This window comes from Heloderma suspectum, chromosome 3, assembly GCF_057233095.1.
Source record: "Heloderma suspectum isolate Gila_16-S chromosome 3, 16-S_ref, whole genome shotgun sequence".
Classification (NCBI taxonomy): domain Eukaryota; kingdom Metazoa; phylum Chordata; class Lepidosauria; order Squamata; family Helodermatidae; genus Heloderma; species Heloderma suspectum.
The window spans coordinates 262,562,699-262,573,786 of record NC_139460.1 but is presented as its reverse complement, the minus strand read 5'-3'; the positions used below and the strand labels follow the sequence as shown (position 1 = coordinate 262,573,786).

General features: G+C 49.5%; 1 protein-coding gene across 1 annotated transcript; it reads left to right on the top strand.

The window, feature by feature from the left end:
* The first annotated feature begins 1,561 nt into the window (after positions 1-1,561).
* Positions 1,562-10,588, top strand: GOT1 (glutamic-oxaloacetic transaminase 1). Its single transcript, XM_084846645.1, has 9 exons — positions 1,562-1,796; positions 4,106-4,287; positions 4,959-5,082; positions 5,250-5,362; positions 6,141-6,245; positions 6,571-6,721; positions 7,849-8,014; positions 8,143-8,285; positions 8,801-10,588. The coding sequence occupies exons 1-9, from the start codon at positions 1,673-1,675 to the stop codon at positions 8,935-8,937; spliced, it is 1,245 nt and encodes a 414-aa protein (XP_084702771.1). The 5' UTR covers positions 1,562-1,672; the 3' UTR covers positions 8,938-10,588.
* Positions 10,589-11,088: the final 500 nt, after the last annotated feature.

Genomic DNA, 11,088 nt, shown 5'->3' with positions numbered 1-11,088 from the left:
AGAACCAGACATGGAACAACCGATTGGTTCCAAATTGGGAAAGGAGTACGACAAGGCTGCATATTGTCGCCCTGCTTATTTCACTTATATGCAGAGTACATCATGAGAAACGCTGGGTTGGATGAATCACAGGTCGGAATTAAGATTGCCAGGAGAATTATCAACAACCTCAGATACGCAGATGATACCACCCTAATGGCAGAAAGCAAAGAGGATCTAAAGAGCCTCTTGTTGAGGGTGAAAGTGGAGAGTGCAAAAGCTGGTTTGAAACTCAACATTAAAAAAACTAAGATCATGGCTTCTGGCCCCATCACTTCCTGGCATATAGAAGGGGAAGAAATGGAAGCAGTGACAGATTTTATTTTCTTGGGCTCCAAGATCACCACAGATGGTGACTGTAGCCATGAAATTAAAAGACGCTTGCTCCTTGGGAGGAAAGCTATGGCAAACCTAGACAGCATAGTAAGAAGCAGAGACATCACCTTGCTGACAAAGGTTCGTATAATCAAAGTTATGGTTTTCCCAGCAGTAACGTATGGCTGTGACAGCTGGACTATAAGGAAGGCTGAGCGCAGAAGAATTGATGCTTTCGAACTGTGGTGCTGGAGAAGACTCTTACCAGTCCCCTGGACTGCAAAGAGGTCAAATCAGTCCATCCTAAAGGAAATCAACCCTGACTGCTCATTGGAAGGACAGATACTGAAGCTGAAATACTTTGGCCACCTAACGCGAAGAGAAAACTCCCTGGAAAAGACCCTGATGCTGGGAAAGACTGAAGGCAAAAGGAGAAGGGGACGGCAGAGGATGAGATGTCTAGATAGCATCACCTATGCAATGAATATGAACTTGAGCACACTCCGGGAGAGAGCGGAGGACAGGAAGGCCTGGTGTGCTATGGTCCATGGGGTCACGAAGAGTCGGACACGACTTAACAACAACATCTGAAATAGGTGTTGGAATGCAGGGTCTTGGTTTAAGCCCCCACCCCTTCCAGCTGACCGCATCGTGGCACACCCCTCCTGGAAACCTTCACTTTTCTCGCTCTACTATGCACAACCAACTGCAGCCCTCCTGCTCCCTGAAACACCCCCCCCCCCAGCCTTTCTCCCTTGCTGCCCCTTAGGCTTGCAGCTGCCTCCCAGCACAGCATTAGCCCAGGGAGGGGGAACATGTCCTCCAGATGTTGTTGGACTGCACCTCCCATAATCCCTCACTATTGGCGAGGCTGGCTAGGGTTGATGGGAGTTGCAGTCCAACAGTTTCTGGAGATCCACACGCCCCCCCCCTTTCACTAGAATTGCGTGTCCCGCTGCTTGCGTGACCCACCCCTTTCTCGTACACCCACCTTTGTGACTCGTTCCCTTAGAGCGGCGGGATTGGGTATTTTAACTTCGGCCCGCCTTTGCGAGGCGCTGATTGGCGATATTTCAGGCACTCCCGCCGCTTGCGGCCCTCCACCAGCCGAGCCGGCCGACCGCCTTAACTGTCGTACCATTGGCTGTCCAGGCTCGCTCCCCTCAAAAGCGGCTTTGTGATTGGTGAGCGCGTGCCCTTCCCCGCTATTGGCGGGGGGGTCGAGCGGCCGCTCTCTCTCGCCTCGGCCGCTGAAGGTGACAGTCTCCTCCAGGCGGCGGCTTCGGCGCTCGAGCAGCCTCAGCCTCGCCGGCCCGCAATGGCTCCCGGAGCAGGATCCGTGTTCAGCGCCGTCCCGCAGGCCCTGCCGGTGGCCGTTTTCCAGCTCACGGCGGATTTCCGCGCCGACGGGGATCCTCGCAAGGTCAACCTGGGCGTGGGAGGTGAGAAGACCCGGCGTGGCGACTCCCGCGTGGGGAGGGTCCTTGGCCCCCGGCAGGGCTTGGGGGCCAGGGGCTTAATTCTGACCCCGCGGGGCCCTGGTGGGATGACAGTTGCCGTTCCCTAGAGACGCGTGGTGGCCGTCGCCGCCTTTCATTCCGACAGGGCCCCTCTGGAGCCTTTAAGGGGGGGGGGATGTGGCCCTCCAGATGTTGGGCTGCAACTCCCATCAGTCCTAGCCAGGGGTGGAGGGTTGTGGGAGTTGTAGTCCAGCAACATCTGGAGGGCCATGCGCTCCCCATCCCTGCTTTAGTAGCCGTGAAACAGGCAAAAATCCAACAGGTGATGCCTTCTCCATAGTTGCAGCTCCATACCACCGAAGCTCTGCACTTGTGCCCATTGGGTAACTGTTAAGAGGTACAATAGCTCTGTCAGAAGGGGGAAGGAAGGAAAAGAGGGGAATCCTAGCTGGATGTACGATTAAACAATTGGGTCTTGTGATGAAGCTGACTTTTTTTGTTAGTATGAATACTTCAGAATACTTCAGAATCAACCAATTGATTCTGGCATATTTTAATCCCAGGGAGATTAGAGACTTAATGAAATATCTCCAGCTTATTTTTTCAATTGGTTTTTGTTTTTTAAACCATATTGGTGATCTGAAGTACTTGGACCTCTGGAAAAATCCTTTCCATATCTGGTGGCACTCAGGCCTAGGGGGAAAAATAGCACATCAGAATTCACTTATGTACATCAAAAATGGCCAGGGCTAAGTGATCCCTGATCAGCAGAGCACACACAGTCAGACCCAAAGGTCCTTGAACTGGTGGGTTGGAGAGATGAGCAGCCATGGCATAGTTCTTGTAATGCTCGGCCTTTCTGGTGCTTACTCCTTTGTTTGTATGAAGGACAGTCTAAGAAAGCTCAGCAGGAAGGGATATGCAAGGCTTGGGTTGTAATTATAGGGTTCTGCAGTGGGTGTAACAGATTACTTGTTTTGCCTGGATGGAAGGCTTATAGGCTTTGATCTACAGGGGGACAGAATTGTGGAACTGTAGAATTGGAGGGGTGGTGGTAGTCTTGTACTCTGTCTTGTCCAAATTCCTGCTCCTGGAAATGCTGAAGCCATATTGCTATGGGAGCTGTGTTGTATGCCCTGGCTCAAGTCAAAAGATCAGCGATGACTGATGGAAAGAAAGGCAAGTAGTGCAGGGAAAGACCAAGGAAGGGGTTTAGGCTGGCTGTGGAGAGGGAAGGAGTGATTGCTTCTTCCTAGATTTGGGGCTGCTTTGGATCTATAGAATAGAGGTGGCACCTTCTTACCTGCAATGTCTGTCCCGCATTAATTCCCCACCTGCTTAGCTTCTATCCCCACCTCCCTGGTTTGTTGCCCACCCTGTGTCCTCGGTCAAACTTCATGTATCCTCTTCTTTGGGCTTGTTTCTGCCTAGTACTTTTCTGGAGTGGGTCCTGATTGTGGCTTTCATGTTTTGGCTTCCTGCAGGTGATGCTGCGTGAGCATCTGGCACCTGGTGTTCTTTTAATTGGGATACGGCTGTTGGGAGAGCTGGGCTGATGTCCAGGGTCTCCTTGGGCCAACCACATGACCTTGAGTGCATTATTGCCTGGGCCTTGCAGAAACTGGAAAGGGGACTCTGCCCCCGCACCAAGAAGCAGAGTCCAGGCTGAGCATAGAGTTTCGTTAGCTGCCTGTCCTGCTGCAGCTTCTCAAACTTTACTCTTTGCTCCTAAGTCATTTGGCTCCTGCCCAGATCACTGCTCCTTTTGCAAGTGAATAGCTCAAAACTGTTCACTATGCAGAAGCAAGCTTTTCAGTGCTCCCTCAGCCAGGGTCTTCTGAGACACTTCTCCACTGTTGCCTGTGGCCTCTTTTGTCCATGCTCCACAGCTCGTGCTCAGGACTTGTCTTTGCAACAGCCCAAATGGTCTTGTACCTTCCTTGCTCTTGGCCTGAAGCTCCTGTTCAGCTCTGGGCACACCTGAACCACCAAACCTACATGACGCAGTGGCCAAACTGACACGTCAGATAGACTTTTCGGCAGGAATGGAGTGTTTACATTTTAATATTTGAGCAAAGGGCTTGTGGGAATGGTGCTGCAGCAGAGGCCTCCTGTGCAAGAGGAGCACAGGTTTACAGTAAAATCAGAGGGTTACAGTAAAATCTGGCAACCTGGAATGGAAGGAGTAATGGAAAGACCTCTCTGCAATAAGGGCCTTCCTTCCAGATTGGGTTGTCGTGTGTATCACTGCGTGTGTGCTTAGAGTAATTTACTCCCCTTCTGCCCTGCAGCCTATCGCACAGATGAGGGGCAGCCGTGGGTCTTGCCAGTGGTCCGGAAGGTGGAGATGATGATCACCAAGGACACCAGCTTGAATCATGAGTACCTCCCCATCCTGGGCTTGCCAGACTTTCGTACCAATTCCTCACGAATTGCCCTAGGAGAGGACAGCCCAGCCATTAAAGAGAACAGGGTAAGCCTGAAGAGCAAAGTCCTATAACTAATCTGGGGCAGGGGTAGTTGGGGCAGGGGAGGGAAGTGGGGTGTCAGCTTCTTAGTGACCTAGAGATGAGAGATTGTTTTGTGTAGCTTCCCATTCCTTCCGTGTGCAATGGGACTGTAGAGTGACTGCTAATGGACAATCGCTTTCCTGAGCAAATGGAGAATATGCTGGGCTGCTGGAGCAAGTGGCTTCCACCTGGGTGGAGGGATACTGGAAATGGCTGGGTGTGGAATGTTAGTTGGGACTAGCATTCATTGATTGACTTGATTAGTTCTCCTCCTTTCTGCCAAGAAAAATGGCAGGGCAGCTTATAATTATATATAGAACTCGATGAAAACAATAATAAAACAAATGCATTAAAACACAATTTAAAGCACATCAACAGAATAAAATCAGCATCCAACCCAACAGGCCCGCTGTTGACATAAAAGAGATTGACATGGTGAGATACAGGGTCAATAGTGCGGGCTTCACCTGCGGGCTTTACAAGTCTTGGAATGGAAGAATGTGCGGATGGCTGAAAATCCCTGTGCAACAAGAAGGGGATCCTATGGGAAACCGGATCCCTGCTCTGACAGGATGCCTGCTACTCTTACTGAAAACAGTATCTGCTTCTAACAGTTCCTTTCCCTTTGTTCTAGGTAGGAGGTGTTCAGTCCTTGGGGGGCACAGGGGCTCTGCGTATTGGGGCAGAGTTCTTAAGGCGCTGGTACAATGGAACCAACAACACAGCAACTCCTGTCTACATCTCTTCCCCCTCCTGGGGTGAGTGCTGAGGCCTGGTTGGCCCCCTTTGGCATGGTATGGAGCAGAGAGAGGGAAGGCTGGGCTCTCCATACCCCAAAGGATTTCAAACTCCCATATAAGGCAGCCTAGCCCTGCATGGCTTGAGCCTTGGATAAATGGCAAATGCTTCTCTTCTCTTTCCATAGAAAACCATAACTCTGTCTTCACGGATGCTGGCTTCAAGGACATCCGAGCCTATCGCTACTGGGATGCTGCAAACAGGGGCCTGGACATCCAGGGACTTCTGGAGGACTTGGAGGTGGATCAAGTTGCCCTATAAGTCTCTAGATAGAAATCTGAACAGGGACAGCCGATAACTGCCGTGTAGATGTTCTATAGGAGCTACACTTCAGGAAAGGCAGGAATAACCTAGTGCAGCACTTTCACTGATGTGTTGGATTTGGACTGTGTTAACATCTGGTTAGCCAAATGTTTGCCAGGAGAATCTGCATCTCTTGCCTGCAAAACAACTTCGCTCAGGAATCCCATCTACTCATTGGGATTCACAGAGCTGTGGGCAGAGCCTATGTGCACATGTAGGAACTTCTGTGTCTGTTCTGGTGCCTTCATGCCTCCTGAACCACCACTTCAGAGAGTGAACTGTCCGTAGGGGAGCCTCCCCAGCAGCCTCTGATCGAGAGCTGCAGTCAGAAAAGTAAATGTGGAGGGCCCCAGTACACACATGGAAGCGCTAGGGGGTTGGGAGGGTTCTTTTGGATCTCAGTCCACATCAGTTTCTTGGAAGAATATTTATTTTAACCGCTTTTTTTCCTTCTCTGTGAGGTTTACCTTACTGAATTTTTATATATAATACAATACCAGAAGTTTTTAACACCTGCCAACATATGGTTGAGACCTATCTAGCAGCTCCTATGTTTCATCCATCATGGATGTGTATTCATCTAGGATACTTGAATTCAGCACTTTGTCTGGTTGACTTTGATCCCATCAGTGAGTCTCAAACATGGATGCTTAGTGCCACCTGTCATGGAGTCTAATTCTTTTCTCTCTCTCTCTCCCCCTCTTCCCTTATCCAGAAAGCTCCAGAGTTCTCTGTCTTCATCCTCCATGCTTGTGCTCATAATCCAACTGGCACAGACCCCACACAGGAGCAGTGGAAACAAATCGCTGCTGTTATGAAGGTATTGGCTCACTTAATGTTGCCAAAAGGCAACAGGCCTGCATATAATTCATGCTATAGCCATTAAAATTCTGCAACAAAGCACTCTCAGATTCAGGGCTGAGAAGCCAAATGTTGTGACCTGAATGAACTAATCAAATGAAGCCAGCCTTCTTCTTCTGCGTGGTTTAATGTGTTTCTTCTAACCAGGAACACAGTGGGCTTCTTGATGCCAAGGAGCCCAGAGTGTGGGACCATTATATGAGGACGTACTTCTAGGGAAGGCAGTTAAGGACACAACGAAGTCTGCACTGAAAACCCAAATCCGTTCTTTTCCTTCCCTGCAGCGCCGGTTCCATTTCCCATTCTTTGACTCTGCCTACCAAGGTTTTGCATCAGGTTGCCTGGATAGAGATGCCTGGGCGGTCCGCTACTTTGTTTCAGAGGGCTTTGAACTCTTTTGTGCCCAGTCCTTCTCAAAAAACTTTGGCCTCTACAGTGAGTGTTCATTTAATTTGCCTACTAACTGGAGGATTTATTTTTGCGTTATGTGTGGTTTTGTTTTTTTGTACTGTATAATTATAATGTTGTAAGCACCTTTGGGGATCTTTTTGAGAACTGAAAGTTGGAATATTTAGGGCGCAGTCCTATCCAGATAGGCGGCCGCCTCCGAACTTGGAGGCAACCGCCTATCCAAAGCTGCCCTGCATTATTCCCTCTGCACTCCTCCTGCCCTGCATTTTTGGCTAGACAGAGCAGGGAAGGAGGCTGCTGTACGACACATAGGATGCGTCATACAGGCATTTCTGCCCTCTCTGCCCCAGAACGCCCCCAGCCACGCCCCTTTTCTGCTGCTCTGCGCTCCTCTGGCGAGCATGGAGGATGGGGCAGCGCGGAAATGAGGGGAGGTTGGTTCTCCGAGAACTGACCTCGGAGCACAGGCTCTGAGGTCAGTTCCCAGAGAACAACATATCCTATGGCTGTCGAGCTGCTGTCTAGTGGCCATAGGATTGCTCCCTTATAGATAAAATAATGGGTTCCAGAACCTCTTTCAGCCCAAGGGCTGAATTCTGTATCAGAGAAGCTCTTGGGGGCTGCATTCCACTGGTGGGCAGGGCCAAAGGCAAAGGGGATGGACACACACACACACACACACACACACACACACACACATTTTAGCTTAAAGCGCATACTGCCAGTAACCTAGGGTGCAATCTATGCATGTTTAGACAGAAAAAATGTCCCACAGTTCCTAGCCAGCATGGCTAGCTGTGGAATGCTGGGAGATGTAGGACTTTTTTCTGTCTAAACATGCACAGGATTGTGCTCTAAGCCTTAGGAAAAGCATTTCAACCTTTTAGAACGGGGAAAAACTGCACAGAAGCTGGGAAAGCACCACCATCAGCGGTTGGGGGGGAAAGAAGTTGGGGCGAGGGGGAAGGGGTGTGGCCTTCTGGGAACCCCCCGAGCCCCAGCTTTGGCCCCCGAGCCCCAGCTTTGGCCCCCGAGCCCCAGCTTTGGCCCCCGAGCCCGAGGTTCTACACCCCTGTAAAATAGGGAAGTGGGGTTTCTCACTCAGTAGGCTGCTGGTGACTGAGGCTTCCTGCTGCATTTTCTTTCCTCAGACGAGCGAGTGGGAAACCTGACCGTGGTGGCAAAGGATGCAGACAATGTGCAGCGTGTCCTGTCCCAGATGGAGAAGATTGTCCGCACGACCTGGTCTAACCCGCCATCGCAGGGGGCTCGTATTGTGGCCACTACACTTACTACCCCAGAGCTTTTTGTTGAGTGGTAAGAACCAGCGAGACCAGATGTGGGTGGCGATCCCTGCTGAGTGGGGACAGCTGACAGCCCAACCGATTCCCATCCCTATGGGAAAAGCGGGTGTTGGACTGAGTGTGGACCGTTTTCTGTGACAGGAAAGGGAATGTCAAGACGATGGCCGATCGGGTCTTACTGATGCGGGCAGAGCTCAGGTCTCGGCTTGAAGCGCTAGGCACACCAGGGACTTGGAACCACATTACGGAGCAGATCGGCATGTTTAGCTTTACTGGCCTGAACCGTGAGTACTGATGTGAGGCAAGCACAGATGGGCAGAAAATAGTAGCAGGCAGACCTCTAGATGTTGGGGCCTACAGTTCCCATTTTCTCTCACCATTGGTTATGCTGGCTAGGGCTGATGGGAGTTGTAGGCCAAAACTTCTGGAGGAGTGCAAGTTGCCCTCCCCTGTAATAGAGTATGGACAGAGTGGAAATAGGGTGCTGGTGCTCCAGGGAACCAATCAGACTCCCTGGCTTTGCTTGTGATAATCTTGCAGAAGATATTTCTGTCTTGGATGCTGCTCCACCCCCATAAGTCCAAGCAGCCTTCTTATGCAGCTCCCCATTATGAAAGGAGCTCTCTGTGCACTTTCATTTGCCAAACCCTCAGTGAGATCTCTCTATATTGCTGCCTGTGGCTGGCTGCTTATCAAAGGTTTTTCTTGCTGTGACCTTGGCCATAGTATACAAATCTTAGAAAAGGCTGCTCTGGGTTTCTGGTGAGAGTTCTGACACTCTCTCTTCCTCCTTCTCCAGCTAAGCAAGTCCAGTACCTGATCAAAGAGAAACACATCTACCTGATGGCCAGTGGCCGTATCAACATGTGTGGTCTGACCACAAAGAACCTGGATTACGTTGCTGGCTCCATCCATGAAGCTGTCACCAAGATCTAGGAGATCTGAAACTGCAAGCAGAGGCCTGCAACTTTCCCAATGTTTTGGGTTGTTACTAAACCAAGACCATCCACTGGAAGTTGGGAGTTAAAGCAGAGGAATGGATGGAGGGGGGGAGAGGGGCTGCTTAACCCCTTCCCCTCCTGCCACTCTTCTGCTTGAAATCCCCCCACCCCCAATGGGGGAGAGAGAGAGAGGTACCTGTCTCTTCCCATGCAGGTGTAAAATTAGCTGGAGGGGGAAATTGTGAGTGGAAAAGTGGCCAGGGGGAAAAGGGTCAAGTAGTCCTCTGCACCCTTTCCCTCCCTGTCTTAAATTTGCAACCTCAACCCAAACCATTGGGAGAAAGTCGCACACAAATGTATACCATCTAGTTTGGTCTTTGGCAACACACATAACTCCATCCTGTAATATGTAGTCTGCCTGGCTGAGTTCACCACCCACATCTCTGTGACTCAGTGGGGACTGAGAACAGCAATTCTGTCACCAAAACATCTGTCTGCCTCTTAATAATTTGTGTGCATGCAGGTCACAAGGATCAAGACTGACTATAAACCTCTCTTCCTTCTGTATGCAAGCTGTTGGTTTTGCACACCTCATATTAATAGGGAATAACTCGAACCCAAGCACGTGGGCCATTTCTGACTGACTTGTCTGTCCATTTGCACTTTATGTAACCAACCCTCTTTTGACCCATGCCAGCTGCAGGAAAGGGGCCATGTACTGTGGAATAAATACCCAAATGGTTGGTTGCCCTGTATTGGCTGCAGCCTGCATGGACTATTTCAGGGAGCAAGGCTGGTGCTGCTTCTCTTGGTTTCCAGCCTTGCATGAGCTAAGATTGTAATCTTAATCAACTGTACCTTTTCAGCCAGTACAACAAAATAAAGCATCTCTTCACGCCACCCGTCTATTAGCAAACATGGGGCTGGGTAGGAGGAAGTAGCAGAGCTGCTTACTTTGAAGAAAAATACATGTGGTGCTGGGCCCAAGTTGAAATGATCCATTACTTCATCCTAGTAGCCTGAGGCCTAAGAGCAAGAAGTGTGTTCCCCCACCCCCTCCCCATTTAGGCACTAAAATAACCTTTCCTTAGCTCAGATTCAATCTGCCAAATTGTTAGGTTAAGATTTCAAATTCCATGGGTAGCCCCTAAAGCTATAGTCTGTATTCCCAAACACCTTTTAACTATAAATTATCAGGAGTATAGTTTGCTACAAATAAGGTTGGCGTAACAGTAATAATGTAGTGGTGATTATGCTTCCAGAGCAAGGTTTCCACCCCAGGTCCTTCTCTAAAACAGCTGAAGACTCAGCAGTTAAGGTGTGCGTCTCCCCCCCCCCCCCCGGTGTTTTCTATTTTGTTTTGATCCTCAATCCAGTTAGAGGTACTGAGGCATGGAGCTTTCTGTGAAGAGAGCTGGAGGTGTTCCTGCCTTTTGCTTTAGTAGAACTCTTATTTGTCAAATGAGGTGTTGTCTTTGCACCTTCATGTTCAGCTTCCTGCTGCTGGGAAAAAGCCATCAGATGGGCAAACATCTTGCTAGTCCACCTTCTTTATATGGCTGCAACTATCCCATTATGACCAAAGCCACTGTCTATGCTGAAGTCAAATAATGCCTCCAATAAAGATTATATTCCAGGTCAAGCAGAGTAAGGGGAATATCTTTGCATCTTCTCTTCAGAGGCTGGCTTACACCTGTTAATACATGTGTCATATTTGACAATCTCCTTTCTAAAGTGCACGGTCTTAGCCTCCCACCAGAATCTAATGTGAAATGATGTAGGATGAGAATATTCTGCAGCACCACAGTCAAAAGTCCCATTTTGCATGGCTGTAGTGGAATGAACCAGTATTCATTTATTAACTAAGAGGCTTAGCATAATTCCAAATGGGTGCCAATGTAAACTCTTCTTGATATACTTAAGATCAGAAACTTAAGAGAAAGCAAAGAAGATGGATGAGCACTGGAAGATGACAAGTGCATTAGGATGAAGATAAACCAGGATGTGGAGTAGCAAAGGAAAGACATTGGAGCATCCTCCCCCAACCTGCTGCCCTCCCAAATTTTGGGCTTCGACTCCCATCAGCCAGCATGGCCAATGGTCAGGCATGTTGGGAGCTATAGTCCAAAATATCTGGAGGACACTA

Bases quoted from the DNA above. Each gene is read 5' to 3' on its own strand.
- GOT1 (XM_084846645.1), top strand. From the start codon at position 1,673: ATGGCTCCCGGAGCAGGATCCGTGTTCAGCGCCGTCCCGCAGGCCCTG. The intron at 8,015-8,142 runs GTAAGAACCAGC...TTTCTGTGACAG, and splicing joins CCAGAGCTTTTTGTTGAGTG to GAAAGGGAATGTCAAGACGA. The intron at 8,286-8,800 runs GTGAGTACTGAT...CTCCTTCTCCAG, and splicing joins TAGCTTTACTGGCCTGAACC to CTAAGCAAGTCCAGTACCTG.